Source organism: Zalophus californianus, chromosome 1, assembly GCF_009762305.2.
Source record: "Zalophus californianus isolate mZalCal1 chromosome 1, mZalCal1.pri.v2, whole genome shotgun sequence".
NCBI lineage: Eukaryota > Metazoa > Chordata > Mammalia > Carnivora > Otariidae > Zalophus > Zalophus californianus.
The window spans coordinates 90,537,647-90,563,259 of NC_045595.1; the positions used below are offsets into that span (position 1 = coordinate 90,537,647).

The 25,613-nt window shown below is 46.8% G+C and overlaps 1 protein-coding gene across 1 annotated transcript in view; it reads right to left on the reverse strand.

Annotated features, from left to right (window-relative positions):
* SLCO2A1 (solute carrier organic anion transporter family member 2A1) overlaps positions 1–25,613 on the reverse strand; it is an 82,449-nt gene that overhangs the window by 19,994 nt on the left and 36,842 nt on the right. The window contains exons 2-3 of the mRNA XM_027586383.2: positions 24,499–24,636; positions 18,750–18,912 (exon numbers count right to left, since the gene is read on the reverse strand). Of these exons, the coding sequence (XP_027442184.1) occupies positions 18,750–18,912; positions 24,499–24,636 (301 nt within the window). The remainder of the gene's footprint in view (positions 1–18,749; positions 18,913–24,498; positions 24,637–25,613) is intronic.

The following is a 25,613-nucleotide window of genomic DNA, read 5'->3' on the forward strand; positions in this document are numbered from 1 at the left end:
AACAAATGATCCTAAAATTTGTATGGAACGAAAAAAGACCCTGAATAGCCAGAGGAATGTTGAAAAAGAAAAGCAAAGCTGGCGGCATCCCAATTCCGGACTTCCAGCTCTATTATAAAGCTGTCATCATCAAGACAGTATGGTACTGGCACAAAAACAGACACATAGATCAATGGAACACAATAGAGAGCCCAGAAATGGACCCTCAACTCTATGGTCAACTAATCTTTGACAAAGCAGGAAAGAATGTCCAATGGAAAAAAGACAGTCTCTTCAACAAACGATGTTGGGAAAACTGGACAGCCACATGCAGAAGAATGAAACTGGCCCATTTCCTTACACCACACACAAAAATAGACTCAAAATGGAAGAAAGACCTAAATGTGAGACAGGAATCCATCAAAATCCTTGAGAACACAGGCAACAACCTCTTTGACCTCAGCCACAGCAAATTCTTCCTAGACACATCACCAAAGGCAAGGGAAGCAAGGGCAAAAATGAACTATTGGGACTTCATCAAGATAAAAAGCTTTTGCACAGCAAAGGAATCAGTCAACAAAACAAAAAACAACCAGCAGAATGGGAGAAGATATTTGCAAATGACATATCTGATAAAGGGCTAGTATCCAAAATCTATAAAGAACTAATCAAACTCAACAGCCAAAGAACAAATAATCCAATCAAGAAATGGGCAGAAGACATGAACAGACATTTTTCCAAAGAAGACATCCAAATGGCCAACAGACACATGAAAAAATGCTCAACATCACTTAGCATCAGGGAAATACAAATCAAAACCTCAATGAGATACCACCTCACACCAGTCAGAATGGCTGAAATTAGCAAGTCGGGAAATGACAGATGTTGGCGAGGATGCAGAGAAAGGGGAACCCTCCTACACTGTTGGTGGGAATGCAAACTGGTGCAGCCACTCTGGAAAACAGTATGGAGATTCCTCAAAAAGTTGAAATAGAACTACCCTATGACCCAGCAATTAATTACTGGGTATTTACCCCAAAGATACAAATGTAGGGATCCGAAGGGGCACGTGTACCCCAGTGTTTATAGCAGTAATGTCCACAATAGCCAAACTATGGACAGAGCCCAGATGTTCATCAACAGATGAATGGATAAAGATGTGGTATATATATATATACAATAGAATATTATGCAGCCATCAAAAAATGAAATCTTGCCATTCGCAACGATGTGGATGGAACTAGAGGGTCTTATGCTAAGTGAAATAAGTCAATCAGAGAAAGACAATTATCATATGATCTCACTGATACGAGGAATTTGAGAAACAAGACAGACGATCATAGGGGAAGGGAGGGAAAAATGAAACAAGAAGAAACCAGAGGGGGAGACAAACCCTAAGAGACTCTTAATCTCAGGAAACAAACTGAGGGTTGCTGGAAGGGAGGGGGGTGGAGGGAATGGGGTGGCTGGGTGATGGACATTGGGGAGGGTATGTGCTATGGTGAGCTCTGTGAATTGTGTAAGACTGATGAATCACAGACCTGTACCCCTGAAACAAATAATACATTATATTAAAAAAAAAAAGATCCCTTCTTCTCTTACCTTGTCCAAGCCAGTGGACACCACTGACATCACTGATCTTGCTCTATGGGTTTGTTCATTTCATACTAACATAATTCCCTTTAATTCTCATTTGGGGTCCTCCCAGAGAGGGTATCAGCCCTGATCTCTGTGGGCCTCGAAGCCCCACAGAGAGGAAATATGAGGGCTGCAGACCAGATCTGTCCCTTTATGCTCAACTCTGCCCCAGGCTGCCCTGGAGGGTGGGGTGGGGGCAGCTCTGCTCCCCTCATTGCCCTCTCCCTCCCCCAGGCATATATATTCTGTCCAGCCTGGCCCCACTCTTACCTGTCCTCTACGCTGGTGTTTGTATAGGATACATTTTAAAACTGCTGACCTACAGGGCTCCCCCATTGAACAGGAGGTCTATCCTAAGAACAGCAAGGGAGGGCAAGATGTCTTCTTGTCAGGGTCATCCAGACAGGGGGAAAGCTTAAATGCTGAGTCCTGAAAAAACTCCTGGGCCAAATTTCATTCATCCTCAGTTGGTCAGTTATTTGGCCAATAGTGACTGTGGGCAGGCACTCTGCTGGGGTGGGGGACAAGGACGTGATGGAGAGAGGCACAGGTGCTGCCTTTACAAACTCTTCAGCCCACTGTGGTACACAGCTCATTGAAGAAGCGACCACAATATTGCCTGGTCCAATCCAAACCACAATGAGATACCCTTTCACACCCATCAGGATGGTTGTTATCAACAACAAACAGAAAACATCGTGTCGTTTGTGTAAGATGTGGAGAAAGTTAGAGCCCTGTACACTGCTGGAAGGAATGCAAAATGGTGTGGCCACTATGGAAAACAGTACAGCAGTTCCTCAAGAAAACTTTAAATACAAATACCATATGATTCAGCATTTACACCTCTGGGTATACACCCAAAAGAATGTAAAACAGGACTTAACAGATATTTGTACACCAGTGTTCATAGCAGGGTTATTCACAATAGCCAAAAGGTGGAAACAATCCAAATGTCCATCAACGAATGAATGGATAAACAAAATGTGATAGATACGTACAATGGAATATTACTGAGCCTTAAAAAGGAAGGGAATTCTGACACATGCTACATACAAAATGGAAGAACCCTGAAGACATTATGCTAACTGAAATAAGCCAGACACGAAAGTACAGACATTGCAGACTCCGCTTACATGAAGAAACTCGAATAGACAAATTCACAGAGACAGAATGTAGAATGGTGGTTATCGGGGGCTGGGCGGGAGGCGGAATGGGGGGTTAGTGTTTAGTGGGTACAGCTTCAGCTGGGAAAGATGAAAAGTTCTGGAGATGGATGGTGTTGATGGTCGTACAATAGTGTGAATGTACTTAATGCCATTGAACTGTACATTTAAAAATAGTGAGAATGGTAAATGTTATGTATATACATATAATTACCACAATAAAGTGTAATGTAGCCCGCTCCACACCGAGTCAGGAGAGAACAGGGAGCATGTGGGAGAAGCACCAACCCAGCATCACTGGGAGAGGGTTTGGGAAAAGATTCCCGGAGAAAGTGGCCCTGAGCTAAGAAGAAGCAATAGGAGTAGACAAAGAGCAGCAAGGAGGATTGAGCAACAGCAATGTTGAGGGGTTGAGAGCTGTGGGTGACGTGCTCCATGGCACAGAATGCAGTTCAGTACGAGCAGCATTGTAAGTAAGTATAAGTGGGGTGAGGCACAGCCACTCCTCCTTCCCAGGCTTGTGGGTCCTGGGAAGGGGCACGGATTTTATCCTAAGGAAAACCCCAGAAGGGTCAAGATCATGAACACAACTGGAGGCATTAAGACCAGTTTGCAAGATCCAAGGCCCATGTATAGGGAGTGGAAGTGACCCAATAAAGAGCTATTTTGGTGGCAAAATAGGTGAGGCCATGCATTGCATGAGGGGCAGGGAGGGCTGGCCGGCTCTGGGATGCACAGCCCAGAGGCATGCGTGTGAGACATGCAAGGCCAGGCTGGCTGCAGGAGAGCGTGACAAACGAAGGCCTGGAGATTGTTTTTTTAAGAGCTCTAGTCCTTGATTTCTCGGATTCTTGTTATTTTACTACACTCACATTTATTAGAACACTGTTGCCAGCTTGGCTGGCAACATTATTTTCTGTGGGACATGTCATGGTCATCGAAGATCAGAAAAATGTTGACTGGCTTATTTGGTCTTCGCCTGGCACATGGCACAGTACGCCAGTGCCATAAAAATCCTCACGAAATTATACCTGATGAAACAACGTCCAGGAGGTAAAACCCTCTGGGGCTTGTGTTTATCATTAACTTTTAGAATGTCACACTCCATGTCAGGAACTGCCTTTATTAAAATGTGTATTTTTTAAAATATAGTCAATTGGCCCCAACTCCAAGTCTATGGAGTTCCTTTCTGGTTCTTCCGCATGCTAAACTGATTCAAGATCTCTTAATGAACTCTCTTTTCCTTATGCCAGCCCTGAATGGGGCCAAATCCACCCTGGCCCAGGCCGTGACTCATGCGAAATTCACCTGCAGAGAACAAGGCTTCTTTCACCAGGGAGCACTGCCCGTGGGGATGCAGCAGCTGGCTGTCCTGGGGGCAGGGAGCCCCGGAGCCAAGAAGAGCAGGGTGCAGCGGTGGGTAGGACCTGCTGCTCCCTGCCTTGATGTGGGCACAGGTGTTTATGCCAGAGACAGGCATAGTGTGGGCTTCCCAAGAACTCATGTCTGGGACTCCGGCAGTGGGGAAACATGGCCGGCTTCCTCTGGTGAAAGCGGAGTCTTCTAGAATTTAGACCATTAGGCTTTTCTCCTAAAAATCTAGAGGACAGGGATTGATGAGTCCAAGGGCTGGAAGAAGGGGGAGGAAAAGACCTTTTGTCAGAAGACCTTGGCAAAACCGATGGTGGGTGGGGGAACTCAGTTTCTTTGGCCCACCCCACCCCTCTCCTCCCTGGAATGGTTTCTCAGCTTCCTTTAGGAGCTCAGGCCCATGTGAAGGAGACAGAGCCACCTCTCCCCATTCCTCCAGCATTCCAGCAAAGGCCCTCTACCCAGTTACTCTCCACTGACTTATGGAAACACATCACCCTCTTCTGATGTTGCTAGCTCTGATCTTCCCACCATGTTAAATCCTGTGGTGAGGTCAGAGAAATGCCTGTCTATTCCAGCCACCACAGACTCCAGAGGCCGCCTGCCCACCCAAGGTCGCTTTCCTCCATCTTGGGGGGCCCTGAGAAAGAGAGGGAGGGGCATCTGTTCATTAGAGGGATGTCAGTCTGTTTCTCATCTTCCCCGAGGCAGACTTCTGGAAGGCTCAAGTTCATCAGAGCACATTCTTTTCCCACAAGACCCAGAAGTCTGGCTGTGCCAGTTTTCACAGGGCTGTGAAATGCTAACTAGAAACAGGCTGGGACCTCTCTCCTCCTCCAGCTACCCCAGCAACACCCCAGCTGCACGTGAGTCAACCCTCTGACTCATTCCACAATTTAAATTCAGAGTTTCAGTTCTAATTCTGGACCCCTCAGTGGGCTTGGAAAGATAGGGGACTCTGTGGCAGGAAGGTCTACTTCCCCAGAATGGGACCTACAGAGACAGGACAAATCTGGGCAGAACCGAGGTCTAGCCATTCCATTGTTCAAGGACACACATTCCAGGTGTGGCCAGGCTGAGCTCAGCTGGAGGGCTGCCAAGGGTGTAAGACGTCTCTGCACAAAGATCTGAAACTGGGTCTGAGAGAGGACCCTAGAAGGGTCAAGAAACATAGGAAGGCCATGGCAAATGGGGCTTTCCTTTGACTAGTCATGCTCATCATTCTGGTAGGAGAGAGTTCCTCCAGGGAACAGAAGGGCAGCAGTGAGTTCTCCTTCAAGTCATGTTCCTTGAAAGCCACACATACCTCACTGTTCAGAAGGGGGCATGGTTTGTGGGTGAGTAGGGTCAAGTGAGGCAAGACCCAAGCCTCAGAAGCAATCCATAAGACAATAATAGGAAAAGGCCTGGGGGTGCTTTTGGAGAATTTTCTGGAAACAAGGCCAAGATGCCAAGCCCTCAGGCTATCAGCAAACCCCTGGAACCTCATTCAGAATGTTCCACTCCGAAGGATCTATTTCCTCATCCTCCTAAATTCAGCTACTCAACAGTCCTTCCCGAAAACTCTGGCAACACACACCAGCAGGCCTGGAACAGACTGTCCCAAACTCAGACATGATTTGAGATCTCAAAGTGGTTTGCAAAGTGGATTGTTCACACATCAGAAGTGATTGGGTTCCCAGGGCAGTTCACAAAGCCTGTTACTCCATAATGCCCCGCTAATAATATGTGGTCTATTCCAACTAGACTAAGTCTCCACTTACAAAACAATTTCTATGGGCATTCTGAGTTTCGTTTTGGGAAACTAGGAGAACAGATTCTTCTGCACCAGCAGAAACCGACAGAGTTAAGTTTGACAGCCTGGGGTAGTGAAAGGGATTCATATTTTGAAACCAGACAAATCAAGTTCAAATCTTGGTTCTACCACTCACTGGTTGGGGGCCTCTCAGAACCTCAATGTCTTCATCTCCAAAACAGATATAATACCTACCTTGTGATATTCTTATTAGGATTAAAATAATGGGTATATTATAACCTGGGACACAGTGATCAAATAATATCAATTTTCATCCAAAGAGGCCAGAAACTTTGAGAAACTTAAATGAAGAAGGGAGATGGTGGAACCCTGGAGACAGGCAATAAAGCCCAGGTTTCTAAGAATCTGGGAGCTGGGTCTAGAAACTAGAGACAAGTAAGATCAGTGCTGATCATCAGGAGAGGATGGATTCATATCTTTGAAAGAAAAGAGTGAGCTCAGGGAGTGGAAGGAGAGTGTTCCTGTGTTCTGCTCTCCGACTGAGTTTGTAAGACTAGTTCTGAGGCTGAGGCTGGTCACCCCTTCACATACCATCACCCCAGCACTAGAGGGGGCCCTGGGGAAAATGCCTACTTGTATTGAGGAGGCCGGATGTGAGAGGGCAGGTCCACTGTGCATGGTGAAACAAGACTGCTGGCGAGGAGCTTTCCCTACCCACACCCTTGCCCCTGCGCCCTAAGGAATTGCCACCAGGCCAAGGAAGAAGGCATCACCTGGCTTGGCTCATTATCAAACTGTTTCTTAGCGCATAGTAGGGACGGAAGATACACCTGAGTGAAAAGGATGGTGGCTTAAAGCCATTTAATTTTAATGTTGGAAGAGATGTGAGCTTAATATGCACCCCCCAATTGGGAGTGAAGCAGAACATATTCTTCACAGATTTATTCAACAGGCTGATGAGGACCTCTTTGTAAAAAAAAAAAAATGATGAGCTGAGCCAACATGAGTTCATCAAGAGCCAGTCATGCCAAACCAACCTCATTTCCTTTGTTAGTAGGGTTCGCAGGCCAGCAGGAAGTTGTAACATGGTGTTACTTGACTGGAGGAAGCCTTTTGACAAAGCCTGTCATGATATCCTGGTAGACAAGATGCGGACACGTGGCTGGAGGGTCCTCTGGGGAGAACTGGCTCGAAGCGTGCCCAGGGCTGACATCAATGGGCCAGTGCAACCCGGGAGATGGCCCTAACTGCACACCACTCAACACTGTTGTCACAGGCTTGAGTGAAAGCAGTAACAGCTGACAAATTTGTGAATGACACAGATGACACAAAACGGGGAGGAATAGTTAACAAGACAGACAAACCATAAGAGACTCTTAATCATAGGAAACAAACTGAGGGTTGCTGGAGGGGAGGGGTGGGTGGGGGGACGGGGTAACTGGGTGATGGACATTGGGGAGGGCGTGTGTGTAACGAGCACTGGGTATTATATCAGACTGATGAATTACAGACCTGTACCCCTGAAACAAATAATATGTTATATGTTAATTTAAAAAAAGGGAGAGAGAGGAAAAAAAAGAATGACAGTCTAAAACCTGAAAACTCAAAATTAGGCCTGAGGCTATAAGGTGGGGCTCCAACCAAGGAGAATGAATCTAATGGCATCAGTCTGGGCTGTTACACCAAAGTATCCTAGACTGGGCGGCCTGTAAACAACAGACATTTCTCACAGTTCTGGAAGCTGGAAGTCTGAGATCAGGGAGCCAGCACAGATAGGTTCTGATGAGAGCCTCTTCTGGGTGGCAGATTGCCGACTTCTTGTTATGTCCTCACAAGGCAGAAAGAGAGTGAGGGAGCTCTCTGACCTCTTATAACGGCTCTGATCCCATTCAGGAGGGCACAACTCTTGTGACCTAATCACCTCCCACAGGCCTCACCTCCTAACACACTCATGGTGGTCCTGACTTCTCTGTGCTGTTTTCCCCCTTTAGATCTGGGCCTCGCATCCTTTCCGATGGTGGCCAATCCAAGCTCTGAATCCTGAAGAATCCTTTAGTCTCTGTCTCTTGCTGGTTTCCTGCCTTCTGGTGGGTGGCACACTACCCAAATGTGTCTGGTGGTTCCCATTTCAAACCTTTGGGCCACAGGAGGTGTCTGGGCACAGCCAACAGTTCTGCTCTACCAGGTGTGGCAAGAAGGGCAGAAAGTTCCTCCCTGTGTCCTCCAGGGATCCCCAGGAAGCCCCAGGCCTCCTGCAGGAGAGGTCAATGGTTTCTTCAAACCATAATCCCCAGTGGGACAGGGGCCCACACTGTTTCAGTGGGGCTATCCCTCACTCCCTAACAGTTTTCCTGGGGTGCCCAAAGCCACTGGAATAGTAACCACCCTTTCTTTTCCACCCTGTGTGCTGACTATCCCGAGGAGACCACCCCCTGGCAACCTCCCACCAGGCCCAAGACATCCAGTCAGCTGGGAATGCTAGAGAAGTGACTCTCCCCAGGGGAGCAGGGTGCAGGATACAACTTGCAGGCTGCAGGTTGCTGTATAGCGCCGCCCCTCCTCCCAGACCCAAGCAGGTCTGCCACCCCAGCCTCATTCCTGAACAGGGGAAATGACTAAACAAGCCTTGGGGGCCTGACTGGGAGGGGGAGCCATGCTTAGGTCCCTACTCAGACCTCAGCTGGAGACTTAGGAGAACAAGGGCTTCTCATTTCCAGCCTGGCCGAGAGGGGAGATTGTGGCTTGCCCACAAAACAGATGTTAAGAGAAACTGACAGAGAGTCAACTATCTCATATCAACTGCTGTGGCCTTTAGAGAGGCCATGGTCCTGTTGCCATGGAAATGACCAGTTCACCTGAGGAGCCCCAGCTCCTTCCCTGGCCTTCCCCTAATGCTCAGCACCACAGTCTAGTGTTTTCTATCATTTCTCCCCATTGGTTTCTATTCTTTCCTACACTATGCATTAAAAAATTTTCCACATCAAATTTCATTAGGTTTTGCTGTGCTCATCTGTTTGGGGCTATTTTTTTCTCAGTTGATTTAATCACCCCCATGTGTTTTGTGATTTTCCCCCCCTATTGTTGTTTTCTCTTCCTTTTCAGGTTAAATAGATCCAATTGGCCAGGTTGTACAACTTCCACCCCAGCTGTCCACCCACTCACCCCCAACACACACACACTTACCCCTTCCCTCCCATATACACCCACCAACCCCTGCCATACACATTTTTCCCTCTCACATACATCCCCATCTCCACCCTCTACACATCCACACAGTCCCCCTACACCCTCCACACGCCTCCCCCACATTTCTTCCCTTGCACACGGCCCCAGCCCCACCCTTCACACCTCCACATACATCCACCTCCTGTCCACACCAGTACATCTTCCCTCACACACACACCTATACACAATTACCCCACAGACACACTCACACATCCCCCTGCCCTGCCCCGAACACCTTCTGAGCATACCCATCTCACACCACAGCTGGGTGTTCACCACTGAACAGCCCTGAGCTTGTTTGCCATGAGCAGTTCCCTCAGTGGAAGGACCCTGAGTGGCTCCCACAGTTCAGGGGAGTGGATTCTGCTCTGGGGGTTGGGGAGCTGATTTTAGGCCATGTGTGTTGTCCACTGAGGAAGAAACACAGTCACTCAGGAGCCTGAGGCTTCCCCTCCTTATGCCTCCTTACCACCCTCCTTCCCAGGGACACCCGTGGGATGAATGAGCATGGACGAGCTGACACATTTATGAATAAAGGACTAGAAAGCTGACTCTTCCCTTTCTTTTCTTGACTGCTTCAAAAATACAATCCAGCCCCACCTCTTATCTTACAGGAAGCTCCGTGCCTGTGTGCATCCATTGTCTGCATAGGGGCCGACTTCCCTCTGGACTTGGCTTAGGAGGTTCCACAGGTTACACCTAGTCCTGCCAGACACTGGTTTCTGAAGACCCTTCTTTCATCTCCTAAGGGAACTGGTATCACGTTGGCCTGTTTCCCATCTACCGAAACTTCTCTGTGCCTTCCAGAAGTGGTCTTGGAGGCTTGGCTGGGTAACTAGTCTTTTTTCTAAAGGCGCCAGGGCACATTTCCGGACCCCTCTGACATTTAGAAAATCTAAACATAAATGTCTGCCTGGCCTTTTTAAAATTAGCAATTAGCTGTTAAAGGTCTCCATGATTCCCACAATGTTCAGCCCCTCTTTATTTTTTTCCTAAAATACATGGTTACTCTTCATTTCCCATGTTCATTTCTGGAGTAGCTTTGCTCCAAGGGGAGGAAATCAGCAGTCAAGACATAATAGGTCTGGGGGTCATTACTTCTGAGTAACAAATTTCAAATGTCACAATAAGGTCAGGCAAAGAAAAATTCGCTGGGCAGCTAACATGGGCACTTTACCTATATGACTTTGGGTTAATTTTGCCCTCAGAACACCCTGAAAGTGAAGGTTTTATGGGTCCCATTTTACAGATAAGGAAACTGAGGTTCAGAAATGTAAAGTAGGAGCTTGCTTAAGGAGCCTTGGCAAGTAAATGGCTGAGCTACATTTGAATGTTGAAGTCTGTACTCTACCCATCATACCAGGCTGCTCCAACTAGGGTCTGGGAATAGAAGAGAATAGCAGCCCCAGCTTCAACTGAGAGAAATCCTATGGACTCACATATGGAGGATGCAGCAGGGACTATGTTGAGGGAAGAGCCCTGCTCTAGGCCAGAGCAGAAGACCCACAGTGAGGATGAGGGAGAAGCTGCTTTCAGATGCCCCCAGGATGCCTAGCCCATCAGCCCATAGTTTGGGACCCTAGTTTACCCAGCATAATATGAATCTTGTCCCCACCACTGCCAATTATTTTTTCAAAGATTTTATTTATTTATTTGAGAGAGAGAGAAAGAGAGAGATCCAGCGTGAGCTGGGGGAGGGGCAGAGGAACTAGCAGACTCCCCACTGAGCATGGAGCCCAACGTGGGGCTCCATCCCAGGACCCCAACGTCATGACCTGAGCCAAAGTCAGACACTTAACCGACTGTGCCATCCAGGCGCCCCATCCCACCACTGCCAGTTATAAAAGCCAACATTTAACAGGCTAAATTCTGAGCAAGCATCTTCCCAGCTCTCGATGCCCTGTGAGCAAGTGTCTGTTTCACACAGGGAAGAACTGAGCCTCAGCTATGGAGGAGGTGGTCCAAGGGAGGGAGTCTCCATTCCCAAGGACTGCCTGACTCCAGAACACCACTCAGGGTGGTGCATTTAGTAAAATTCATTTGTTTCTGATCACCTTGCATAATTCAAAACTAAAGTTCCCATAGGAATACATATGAATTAGGAGTTGCATTTCAAACTTTTCCCATGAAATGAGATTTCTGGATATTTTCATTTGCACATATTAGCATAGCACGTACCCATGCTGCACTGGTACCCAGCGCACAGCCCCAGATAGATGCCATGGATGTGGCTCCTGGGCCAAAGTCCTCCTCATCCTACCTCCTGACACCAGGAAGATGCCCTGAAGGTGGCTCAGCCCTGAACACTACCAGCTGCTGTTTTGACCCCAGCTACAGTAAGGGAGACTGCTAGGCCTCATTGTTGCAAATGGAATTTACACAGATGAAACAAGCAAAAACAATGAAAAAGTTTATTCTCCTGGCCTGTGGTTCCTCCCTGCAGGCTGAGAGGGCAGCTGTGGTCCCTGTCCCGGTCCCCTTCAGTTCCCTCTCAGTGGAGTTTGGCTAAGAGCACTGAGGTCAAGGAGGGAATGGCAGAGTGTTCCCCTCTGAGCAAGGAGCATCATGGTGGGCTGAACCCCAGCCAAAGGACTATCCCTAACAAGGAGCAGAGTGATTGCTTTCAGAGGCCCGCCCATCTCTAACCACCCTCTGTGGTGGCTGCTCTGTGCGAAGCAAATGCCATTGGTATGTGGCCCAGGCTTTGGGCAGCCAACACACCAACCCACAGTGTGTGGTGCCTGGCAGGATGCCCTCCCCTCAGCCTGGCCCCAGTGCCCCGGGCTCCCTTGCTGATTGCATTAACCCAGTCCTCATACTGCTGGGGAAGGGCAGGGACCCTGGGTCTGGAGTGGGCTTGGCACAGGGCTCTCTGGGACGGTAGCCAGCAATGCCTGACTCTCCTTCAGAGCTGGCCTCAAATCCCTTATCTAGACTAAGGAGGAGAAAGAGCATGGCAGGACACCTAGGTTTGGGTCTGTCTTCCACCTGGACCTACTTGAAGAAGAACTCAGTGTCTACATAGTCCAAATAGATACAAGGCCACAATGCATTCATGAGAAAAGATTATTTCACTGGTGATTTACACAGAGGTGGGGAAAAGATCCCCATGATCAGAACCCAGCAGACATTTCATCATTAGACACTGCTATTCTGGCTCCATTCTTTTTCCATTTCAGCCTCCTGTCTCTCCCTACCAGAAGTCTCAGAACCCATAAAGGAATCCCTTCGGGGCACCTGGGTGGCTCAGTTGTTGAGCATCTGCCTTTGGCTCAGGTCGTGATCTTGGGGTCCTGGGATCGAGCCCCACGTAGGGCTCCCTGCTCATTAGGGTGTCTCCTCCCTCTCCCTCTGCCCCCCTCCCCGGCTCACGTGTGTATTCTCTCTCTCTCTCAAATAAATAAATAAAATCTTAAAAAAAAAAGGAACCCCTTCTATCATTCTAAGTGATTCAACTCTTGAACCTGACCTCTAGATAAGACCAAAAAAAAAAAAAAAAAAAAAAAGCGCCTAACATTTAAGTAAACAGGTAAACAGGAATCAGAATCAGTTATTCCCTTAGCATATCCTTTGGTGGCTTACTTATTCTCAGACATCTTCACCGCCAATACAGTGGGCCAAGGATGAGCATTTGTGGACTCTCATTGCTGCTCATCACAAATCCACTGCCACTTCTTACATCTTTCAAAACATGTACAAGTTTATCCCAAGCCAATAAATTATCATAAAATTAGCTCCAAAGCACTGTTGTTCCTCGGGTGCTGAGTGAATGCAAATGCAAAACCACTTTGTAAGGCTATTTCCCCAACCCAGACCACACAAAATTCTTTGAGGAGAAAAAATCCCACTGCAAATGATCCCACAGTCAAACATTATAAAACATACAGGAAATAATCCAACATGAACAAGAGCAAGCAAACACAAAACATGGGAGGATTAGCATCCTCAAAACTTTAGCTAAGGGGAGGAAACTAAAAAAGACTATAAAATAAATTTGTTTAAAATAATTGAAGAGACCAAAGTAAAAATAGAAATCATAAGGCAATATCAAAAATCATGAAAACAGGGCAGAGAGATTTGAAAAACATAATAACTTTTAGAAATTAGCAAAATATATAGAGCCATTAAAATGTACAATGTAGAGTATGAGTTGGATCAGATTAAGAGAGCTGAAGGAAGACTAAGTGAGCAAGAAGATGTACTTGAGAAATTACCAGGATGCAGCTTAGATGAATAAAGCACTTGAAACTATGAAAGACAAGAGATGAGAAGGCCAGACATCAAAATGTTTTATATATAATACATTAATACATTAATGTCCTGTATTATATATAATATGTTATATATTTATTTTACATAACATATATACTTTATATGTTATATATTATATATTTATATGTAATACATTATATGGATTTTTAGAGGAAAGAATGGAGAAAATAGGGCTATGCAATATCAGGAACATTTCTGGCTGAGAGTTTTTCAGAATCAAAGAAAAACCTTAATCTTCAAAAGAAATAGCACATTGAACTTCCAAACAGATAAGTAAAAATTAACCTATACTTAGACACCGTATGGTAAACATGCAAGACCACAAAGAAGGGAGAAAATCTTCAAGTCAACTAGAGAGAAAAAAACGGAATTCCCAGAAAGGAATGACGATGAGACTGATGGAGAAGTCCCAATACCAGAAAGAGGAGCCAGAAGACAGAGGCACTGAGAGGAAATAACTATGAGTTTAAAATCCTGCTTGCAGCCAAACCGTAATGCGAGGACAAGGGTAAAACTGACATTTTCAGACACAGATTTAGAGATTTTCTCATTCACGGGCCCACCTGCAAGTCATGCTAATGAATATATTTCAGGGAAAAGGAAATTAAATCAACGAGGGTAGGTGAATTGAAAGAAGCAATTGTGAGCAAAGAAACCAGTAAACTTGTGGGTAAATACACAAAATGCTGACTTATTTATAACTAACAACAACTATAATAATAATGGGTACTGGGGGGAGGTTAAAGACAGGCAGAACTAAAGTATGGGTCAACAAAAACATGGAAGATCGAAGAGGACAGTGAGCAGTAAAATATCCCAGCATCCTTACTTTGTTCTGGTGGAGAATAGAGACATTCATCAGCTTTAGAATTTGTTAAGTCATAGGTCAGTTTTAAAATGTAAGGGTAAGGGTGAGGCATACTGTGTTCATGGACTGGCAGACTGAATAAACGTGTCCAGTATCCCCAAATTGATCTATGAATCTAATGAAATTCTAATAAAAATTCCAGAAGCATTTTTTTTAGATAGACAAGCTGTTTATAAAATTTACATGGGAAGGCAAATGAATAAGAATAGATAAAACAATTTTGCAAAAGAAGAATAAAGTTGGAGGAATCACAGTACCCAATTTTCAAATCTTAACTATAAAGTTGCAGGAATCATGACAGTGTGACAGTGGGAAAGAACAGACACAGAGACTACTGGAAAAGAAAAGAAAGTCTAGAAAAAGACCCACACAAGTATGACCAATTGATTTTTCACAATGGTGCAAAAAATATTTAGTGGGGAAAAGATAGCCTTTTTTTTAATAGATTTTATTTATTTATTTGAGAGAGAGAGAACACAAGCAGGGGGAGCGGCAGGCAGAGGGAGAGGGAGAAGCAGGCTCCCCACTTCGGGCAGGGAGCCCAAAGTGGGACTCGATCCCAGGACCCTGAATCATGACCTGAGCCGAAGGCAGACACTTAACTGACTGAGCCACCCAAGCACCCCAAAAGATAGTCTTTTTGATGAATGACACTAAGACAATTTTTAACATCCATATGCAAAAAGAAGAAAAAGAATCTTTTTAAAAAATTAACTCAAATGGATCATAGATCTAAATGTAAGTGGGAAGCTATAAAACTTAAGAAGAAAAAAAAAAAAAACCACACGCATAGGAGAAAATCTTCCTGACCTGGAATTAGGCAAATAGTTCTTAAATGTGCACCAAAAGCATGATCTGTTAAAGAAAAAAGAATTATAAATTGTATTTCATCAAAATGAAAAACTTGCTTTGCAAATGACAATGTTAAAAGAATGTAAAAGATAAGCTAAGGATTGGGAGAAAATATTTGCAAATCTTCCGCCCAATAAAGATTTTGTATCCAGAATTTATAAAGAACTCTCAAACTGAACAGTAAGAAAACAAATAATCCAATTACAAAATGGGCAGAAGGCTTGAACAGACACCTTCCCAAAGAGAATATATGCATGACAAATAAGCACATGAAAAGATGTTAACATCATAAACTTGTATTTACAAAAAAAAAACAACCTAAACACAAATATTTATAGCAGCTCTATTTGTACTTGGTACAAACTGGAAACAATTCAAATGTCTTTCAATGGATGAATAGGTAAACTGTGGTATATCCGTACAATAGAATACTACTCAGCAATAAAAAGGAATGAACTACTGATATATGCAACAACTTCAGTGAATTTCAAAGGCCTATGGCCCAGGAAAGAATCCAGTCTCAAGACGTTACATGCTCTATGTTTCCATTTCTGTGTTATTCTCAAAGCCACGAAACTATAGTGATGGAAATGGACTAGTGGTTGCAGTGCCTGGGAAGAGTATGACTATAAAGGAATAGCATGATGGATGTGTCGGAGTGATGGAACTGTTCTATATCCTGATTGTGGTGGGTACACAAATCTATAAATGTGTTCAAATTTATAGAACTGTGTGTCACCCCCAATGAAAAGTCAATCTTATTCTCTAATAATTTTTAAATGTTTCAACATAAGGATAACCAATAATGTATAATTTCCAAACCAGTAGAAGAAAAAAGATAAGGCTAAAGAAATAAGACATAACACTAGAAGGAAAAAGTATACTGATATGCAATGAACTTAAGCACACCAACTACAGGCGAGTGGCCACCACCTCCTGTGGGGGAGGAAGCGAGGAGCCAAGGAGTTAATGTTTCTTTCTTTCTTTTTTTTAATTTTTTAAAATTTTTTACTTAAATTCAATTTAGTTAACATACGGTGTATGTATATATTCAGGGGTAGAATTTAGTGGTTCATCAGTTGCATATAACACCCAGTGCTCATTACATCAAGTACCCTCCTTAATGCCCATCACCCAGTTACCCTACCCCCTCACCCCCCTCCCCTCCAACAACCCTCAGTTTGTTCCCATAGTTAAGAGTCTCTTAAGGTTTGGGGCACCTGGGTGGCTCAGTCGTTAAGCATCTGCCTTCGGCTCGGGTCATGATCCCAGAGTCCTGGGATCGAGCCCCGCATCGGGCTCCCTGCTCAGCGGGAAGCCTGCTTCTCCCTCTCCCACTCCCCCTGCTCGTGTTCCTGCTCTTGCTGTCTCTCTCTCTGTCAAATAAATAAATAAAATCTTTAAAAAAAAAAAAGTCTCTTAAGGTTTGTCTTCTTCTCTGTTTTTATCTTATTTTATTTTTCCTTCCCTTCCCCTATGTTCACCTGTTTTGTTTCTTAAATTATACATGAGTGAAATCACATGGTATTTGTCTTTCTCTGACTGACTTATTTTGCTTAGTATAATAACCCTTGTCTTATTTTTTTTTGAAAAAGAGGCATCTGGCAACCCAAGAGTCCATCAACAGATGAGTAGATACATAAAGTGTGCTGTATCCATAAAATGGCATATTATTCAGCCACAAAGAAATGAAGTTCTGATACATGTTACAACATGGATGAACTTTGAAAACATGATGCAAAATGAAATAAGCTAAATACAAAAGGACACATCGTATGATTCCACTTATATGAAATACCTAAAATGGGCAAATTCATAGAGACAGAAAGCAGATTAGAGATAACCAGAGGCTAGGGAGAGAGAGGAGTGGGGAGTTATTGCTTAATGGGTACAGTGTCTGTTTGGAGTTGATGAAAAAATTATGGAAACAGTGGTATAGTTGCACAGTATCGTGAATGTAATTAATGCCACCGAATTGTATACTTCCATTAGTTAAGATGGCAACTTTTATGGTTTTTTTTTTAAGTTTTTGCCAGCATCCATTCTTTTTTTTTTAAGATTTTATTTATTTATTCATGAGAGACAGAGGGGGAGAGACAGAGAGAGAGAAGCAGAGGGAGAAGCAGGCTCCCAAGAAGCAGGGAGCCTGATGCGGGACTCGATCCCAGGACCCTGGGATCATGACCTGAGCCGAAGGCAGACGCTTAACCATCTGAGCCACCCAGGCACCCTATGTTTTTTTGTTTTTTTTTTTAAGATTTTATTTATTTATTTCAGTCAGAGAGAGAGAGAGACAGAGCACAAGTTGGGGGATGGGGCAGAGGGAGAAGCAGACTCCCCAGAGAGCAGGGAGCCCGATGTGGGGCTTGATCCCCAGACCCTGGGATCATGACCTGAGCCGAAGGCAGATGCTTAACTGACCGAGCCACCCAGATGCCCCAACTTTTATGTTTTATATATATTTTACCACAATTAAAAAATAACATAAGAGGGGTTCCTGGGGGGCTCAGGAGTTAAGCCTCTGACTCTTAATCTCACCTCAGGTCTTGATCTCGGGGTCATGAGTTCAAGCCCCATGTTGGGCTCCATGCCCAGTGTGGAGCCTACTTGAAAACACACACACACACACACACACACACACACACACACACACACACACACACACCCCAAAACCGTAATATACCCAAACACCTTCAATGTACAGTGAGCTGTATGGTATGTGAATTAGGTCTCAATAAAGCTGTGAAAAGAAAAAAAGAAGAGGTATCTGAAGGAAAACAGATAAATCTTCATATCAGTATGTGTTTGTTGTATTATTTACTTTGCTATATTTTGATTTTTTCACATTAAAAATAAAATAATTTTTTAAAGAAAAGGGAACTCTTACCAGGCAAGTGCGTGTTATTTAATTTTTATTTATTACTTATGTAAAATCCTCATACATCTCTCCCTCCCACAGGGCATATCACTAAGAACCAGAGACCCTGTGTTGCAGAAGGGGCCACTTGTCTGAGAATCAGGAGACCTGGGTTTGTCTCTTCCTAACTGGTGCCCTTGGGAAAGTTACTAGACAACTCTGAGTGCCAAGTTCTCATCTTAGACCTTTTCTCTACCTTTCACAGGTGTTCAGGAAAATCAAATGAGATCACAGTTTATGTGTATTATAACCTAAAGAATGATGGATGATTGTACAAATGTCAGGAAGTATTAAGCACATGATTAAACATGCAGAAAATCCACAGATCTCATCACGGGCAATGCTTTGACCCTCCGCCAAGCCCATCACAGGCACTGCTCGAAAGCATCCCCACTTGTTTGTGTGTACTGGATCATTCCTTGCATGAAGCACAGGGAATTACAGGGAATCACGGGGGAGGTGAGCCACCAGCTGCATGCTCCAACCTCAGCAAGTCAGGGCTGCTCCAAAGCTCTACATAATTTCATGTTTTCACTTTCAGATGTGCTTTGGGGAGAAGCAAAACAATGAAAGCCAAGGACCCTTTCTGGTGGGAGAGGACAGCATGGCCTAGAGTGGTATCCACTGCCCCAGAAGCATCCCCACCAGCTTTGGTGAGATGCCCACTCCTTCCTCATCCCCTTGAAGCAGGGGCTGGAGGCCACTTACCAATGCTGGCCACGGTGTACTGGTAGGGCTCTGAGAGGAAATGTGGGAGGGTGAGGACGAAGGCACCCAAAGCTAGGAGGAGACCCCCAATGCCAATCAGCCGTGGACGGTGCACCCGGCTCCCAAAGTAGCTGACAAAGATGATGAGGATGGCGTTGCTGATCTGCAGAGAGAGCAGAGGGGCTGAGTGAGACCAGAGACTTCATCCCTACTCACCCACAGAGAAGACCTGACTATAGCTGGCCCAGGAGAGGCAGAAAGGCAAGAGGCCACCTAGTGTCAGCCTCACCCAGAGAGCCTCACGGTGGGCCCAGGATGTGCTGATTCAGCTCTCCCCTATTGTCAGATTCCCTTCCCAGCCTCAGCCTCCTGGATCAGACAAAGGGAAGCATCTAGAGACCATGAAAAGCTCATAGCCTAAATTTCAACCATCTTAGGCCCAAACCTCTTGGGGCAAAGTCCAAGGAAGCTTCCAGTTCTGGCTGGCTCCTAGGAACAGCACATACTCTCTAACTAAATGCCCTAGGGATGTCAGCTTGGTGGTCAGAATAATCACCAAGCAATGTGTACTATCTCATTTCATCATGCAACAACTCCCATTTTTGTGACAACAGTGGGACTCAGAATAGTCAGTAACTTGTCCTGGCCATTGGAGATTAGGAGGTAGCTTGAACAGGGAGTGCATGAGTTTACAGCACCCAGACTTAACTGGACTGGTCTACTGCCTCTCGGAGAAGTGGGTTTCTGCCCCAGCAGCTCTGTTACTGACCTGCCGGTGGCCCTCCTTGGGCTTACTTCCACTCCTGTCAGTGAGGGAGGAGGACTAAGTCACCCCTAGGTTCCTTCTCCCCGGCTGTAAACATCAGTAACTCCATGTTCTTGGTGCTCCCTGGAAGGTGTAGTCTCTAAGCCCCACCCTGAGCCAGGGAAGGGAAGTGAAGGCCCAGCTTAGGGAGCAAGGTCTTCAATGATAAAACAGGGTGTTGGCAGATCTTCTGACTACAACTCCATCCAAAGAGATGATCCTCTGGCCCAGAATGTAAGCTCATCTGGACTGGAGGAGCCCTAAATGTCAGTACCCACAGTCTCCCACTGGCTGGAAAAGCAGGTGCCCCGTCTCAGGAAATAGGAGACAGAGTCTTGGTATGTGGTTCTTATCAAGATTACCAACTGGCCGGGTGCCTGCGTGGCTCAGATGGTTAAGCATCTGCCTTCGGCTCAGGTCATGATCCCAGAGTCCCGGGATCGAGTCCTGCATCGGGCTCCCTGCTCCTTGGGAGCCTGCTTCTCCCTCTGCCTCTCTGTCTCTCATAAATAAATAAATAAAAATCTTAAAAAAAAAAAAAAAAATCACCAACTGGCCAAATTTCAGTTTTCTTCTTACTTGACCTCTCAGCACCATGTGATTCAGATGACCATTCCTTCCTGAAACATTTCTTTCACTGAGTTTCCCGGATACCACCTTCTCCTAGTTTTCTTCCCCTAGGCGGCTCCTTCTCCATTTCCTTGGCTGGTTTCCTCCTCGCCTCCCTGAACTCTCAACTCTTATAGCTTAGTCGCTGAACCTCCGCTCTCGTCCTGGTGAGCTCATCTGGTCCCATGGCTTTCCATGTTCTGTGTGTGCTTCTAATTCTCACAGGCTTAGCACACCCAAACCTCACGCCTCATCTTCCCCCTGAAAACCTGGTCCCCCTACCCCAGTCGTCCCCATTTCAGTAAATGGCACCTACACCCTACCAGTGGCTCAAGCAAAACACCTGGGCATCATCCCTGACTGCTCTTTCACAGCCACATGCAGCCGTCAGCAATCCCGCTGGCTGGGCCTTCAGCAGCCCCTTGGAAGCTGCTTCTCTCCACCTCTATCACTACCTCCTGGTCTGAGCCATTGCCGTATCCTATCTGAACTTCTTACAGCAACCTCCTCCCTGGGTCTCCTGCCTCCATTCTTGCCTCCCTGCAGCCTATTCTCCACCCAGCAGCCAGAGTGGTCCTGCTGACACGTCAGGCCACGTTCCCTCCGTTCAAACCCCAAAGAGTAAAGGCAAAGTCTGTCCCAGAGCCTGTTCCCCATGAAGGCTCTGACCTGCTCGCCTCCATCCCTCTCCTCCCCTCTGCCCCAGTGGCTCCGCCTCCAGCTGTTCTCCCAGCTGCACACACATACCCTCCTCAGGGCCTTTGTACTTGCTGCTCCTTCTCTTACCTGTCCGCAGGGCTTCCCTGACATCTAACCTACTTTAGACCCCTGCTGAGATGGAAGCTTCTCATCAAGGGCTTCTCTGAAAAATAGGGGAGTGACAGTGGGTGAAATGCGTGAAGGTGCTCAAAAGGTACAAACTTCCAGTTATAAAAGAAGTACTGGGATGTGATGCCCAGCATGGTGACGACAGTTAATAACACTGTATTGTTTATTTGAAATTGGCTAAGAGAGTAGATCTTAAAAGTTCTCATCAGAAGAAAAAAAAGTTGTAACTATGTGAGGTGCTGGATGTTAACTAGACTTATTGTGGTCATTAATGTGATCAAATGTGATCATTTTGCAATATACACAAAAGTCCAATCATTATGTTGTATACCTGAAACTAATATCATGTTAAATGTCAATTATATCTCACTAAAAAAGGAGTTAAGTATAACTTATATTTTTAATAATTAAATATCACTTATAATTTAAGTTATATTTAAATATATTTTATAACTTAAATTATGTTTGAATATTTTTATAATTTAAATAGTTATTTCAGATATAACCACCACTGCCCTCTGTGACTTTATTTTTCTTCATGGCATTTACTATAATCTGATCTACCAAGTTTTATTTATTTTTATAAAAAAAGTACAGTCTTTTTATATTTCTATAAAAAATGTATTCTATAAAAAAATGTTATATTTATCACTAGAATGATATATGAGCAGAGATTTCTGTCTGTTTATTCCTGCCTCCCTGAACCTAGAGCAGTGTTTGACACATAGTTGGTGCTCATTAAATATTTGTTGAGTAAGTGAATGAATGAACAAATGATAGGCTTGTTCAAGAGGACACAATTGCCCAGAAGACCACACACAGAAAGGGGGTGTGAAGGTGTGTGGGGAGGTAGCCCAGCCTGATCCAGGGGGTGGCTCTAGCCCCTGGCCAGATATCATTCTAGGAGATTCTGAAACCCATACCTGGAAGCAAAACATTATTCTTAAGCTTCTTAGATTTTATCTCCCCAAGTTTTTCTCTAACATTTTTTTAAGAAATGATTGTAAATGTCAGGCTACACCAGCTAAACTAACTGAAACTGACTTTAAAAGGTCTGGGTGAGGGATGGCAGAGTGCCCCAAAGGGGGAGGAAGGCCTGGGGTGCCCCGGCCCTGCCCATCTGGACTGGCCCTTCCAGCACTCCCAGGGCGTGTGCTCATTTTTCAGCAGGAAGTGGGACCTCCACAGCTGTTATGGCTGATGCTGGCTTAAGTCCTTGGTCCCCAAACTTTTCTTCAGCAGTGGAGTCCCTTTGCAAAAACAGTTTTTCCATAATATAATATAATATAATATAATATAATATAATACAATATGATACAATATATCATTTTATATATATACATAAAGCTGTTCTAGCTAAGGAGGGGAGGGCCTTTAAAGTCCACAACTCAGCCCCTCAGCCCTTCTACAACTCAAGCCCCATTGTAATACATCCCTGCCCATCAGTGTCCCAAACCCAGGGGGCCCCGGGCAAACTGGTGGGAGGCATTAAGGGTGGGGCCTCTAGGGCTCCCTCTGATTTTGTCTGCTCAGGCCTGGCCTTTAGCAGTGGGCAGGAGAAGCGGCTGCTTCACAGGGCAAGACGCCCATGTCTTCTCCCATCAGCCAAGCTCCTCATCCTGCTGCTGGGCCTTTTGCACCCAGCCCTCCTCTCCCGAACACTCACCCATCAGCCTGGAAGGCTCTGAGACTGGGCAGCAGCCTGATACTAATCTGTTACTGATTAGTAGCGTGCCTAGAACACAGTGCTGAGAAGGAGTCAGAGTCTGGACTCAGCTGGAAAGATGACTGTGGTTGATTAGTGACGTCTGCCAGGGTCTCAGGATAGGACTGCAGTGACCCAAATGTCAGAGATTCTGTCTTCCCTTCATGAGTGAGGACAATATGTGCCAGGGGCATTATTAAAGTCATAGGCCAACATGAGGAGGGTGCAGTCCGTGGGAGGGCTGCCAGGTCCCTGTGCTGTGATCGGCACTAGAGCTGCAAGAGCACAGCCTATGTGGAGAGGTAGACCGGTCACCGGCATCACCAGGAAGCCGAGACACAGAAGCACAGACAGAGACCCACATGTGCATGCACACACATACACACACCCTAAAACACACAGACACAGACAGGAAGCAGTGGCTCTGGGAGGGAGCTCAGAGGAGAGGGCCTGAGGCCAGCAGAGATGACTGATGGGCCACAGGGCTGCATGTGGGCAAGTCCCTGCATGTCCCAGGTGCGGAAGACCCCCCATGTCGGGGGAGTGTGTGCAGAGGGGGGCACCAAGACAGACTCTGGCCATGTGCTTGGAGGAGAGGATTTGGGGCAGAGCAGGGCTGTGGACAAGGGAGTGGGGAGGACGGGTGGAAGAGGTGGGTTGGGGCTTCAGAGGGAGGCCTTAGCATGGGGGCCATCAGACAGACCTGGGCTCAGATGTTGGCTGCCCTGTGTGCATGGATGTGGCCAGCCTGGATAAGGCATCTGGGCTTTAGATGCAAGCTTCCTCATCTGGAAACCATGGCTATGCATAGACACCCCCACTCCTAGGACTGCAAGGGCAATCTGACACAGGGAAGGGGCTCCTGAGGGCACTGCTGTGTAGGCCATTGAGGGTGAAGGAGTGAAGGGCAAAGGAGCGTTTCCAGCTGGCAGCAGGATGGGGGATGGGAAAACCGAAAGGTGGTGGCTGAGGGTGGTGCTAGGAGGCACCCCACTTTCTTTTATGGCTCTATCTTAGAAGCTGCCTGAATTCCACTAAGTCAAGGGAGGATCAAATTCTGCTCTGGGAGGGAGAGGCCATGCCTCCATCCCAGAACAGTGGGCCTTGCGGAAAGAGAGGAGAGAAGCCAGGCCAGGGAGCCCCATCTCCTCACCTGGAGCCACCAGTGTGATGGCTACAACGGAGGGAGCTCGGCTGTGTCCCCAGCCTCTCCCTCCCTGGTTTCCAGTGATCCCTGGCTGACCCTGCCCTCTGACCTCCCACTCTGGGTCTCGGGGGCCGCCCCATCCTCCTCCAACTCTGATGTGCGGTCACTGAGGGACAGTGTGAAATCCCCGTTGCCGGGAGGTCGCAGAGATCTGAGCTTGTTTGGGAGTCAAGGCCATTGCACAGCTCTGGCTCGGGCCTGGGGCTGCTTCTCCACCTGCAGGCCTAAGACTCGTCTATCCCCGGACTGTGGACGAGCAGAGGCAACGTCAGTTTGTGCATGGCCACAGAACTCAATCAGAGAGACACAGAGTTTGAAAGCTCATCTGTCAGGTGGGAGGAGTAGAGCACCTGCCCACAGGGCCACTGTGACAAGGCCCCAGGGTCAGGCGCTGCCAGAGACTCTTTGCTCAGTGCCGGGTGCAGGGAAGCCTCAGGAAATGTAGCTGCCACCGCGCCTGCTGCATCTAGCCGTTCCTATCCCCCATGGGTACGTCCCAGCTCCCCATTCCCCTACCTCTCACAGAGCCCCCAACCAGACCCCGGGCTCGGGGGGTGCACACATGCGGTCGGATGCACCAGAACCTCCTGCTTACCTCATTCAAGCTGGAAATGAGACCCGAGGAGGAACTGGAGAGGCCAAAGCGCTTCTCGATGGTGGTGAGGCTGCTCTTGAAGTAGGCGCTGTACAGGAGCTGACAGAGCTGCAGGAGGCCTTGGCAGAGCACGAACACCTGCGGGGGGAGACACTGGCCGGTGAGGCCTCGGGACAGCCAGCCCCTGCTGTGTATGACCTTGGCCTTCCACTGTGGGACCTCTGTGGTAGGGAGGCCCAGTCGTCCGGCCTGTTTGCTCACCTGTTACCTGGGAACACTTCTGTCATGGGAGGGTCCTGAGGGTGAAACAGTACCATGGTTACACCAGTGCTTTACCCTGTCAGCTGGCTCAGTGCTGTCAGCCATTCCCTCCATTCCTGCCATTCACATCCTGGTCAGCATAAATGGCCCCGCAAAACCACAGGGCTGGAGAAGCACCCCCGAGGCAAAGGCCCGACTCTCCAGCCCCACATCCAGGGCACTCAGCATTGTTTTCCCTTGCTGCAACACCATGCCCAGAGGGCACTGCTCTGCCCTCCCTCCTGTGTCGTCGGAGGCCTGGAGGCAACTCTCCAGCCAGTCCTGGTCACTCCCAGGGGCACAACAAGCCCTAGGTCACACTGCTTCACCCCTCTTGAGCTGTCCTCCATTCTCCTCTCCACCATTAACATCCATTCTCCGAGGTTTCCCTCTAATGCACCATGAAGATACAAACCACCTGGTTTGAATGCCCACCCCCCCCCCCCCCCCCCCGCCCCAGCTTGTTATCACCTCTTATCTGGGGTATCTCTGATTGTGCTTGCTTCTCCTAGATGGATAATAGGGGCCCCGGGAAGGCCCCAGGCCATTGTCTCTGCCTCCTACCCCGCCCCCTATGCCTGTCCTGTGGGTATGAGGAAATGGGGATGTGAGTTTAGGATTGATGGGACAGATACCCAGCGGGGCGGGTGGACAGCGGTTTGTAGCGTCTGGAGTTGGCTCCAGGCTGAGCTCCTGGATTTCCTGGGTTCTCGGCTGGTGGGTTGGGCCAGAGCAGGCTCAGAGCCAGGAGCCCCACATCGCTGAGCTCCCCTATGAGGTGCCCCTTTCTGGAGACCGCATTTTTCCTTCAGGGA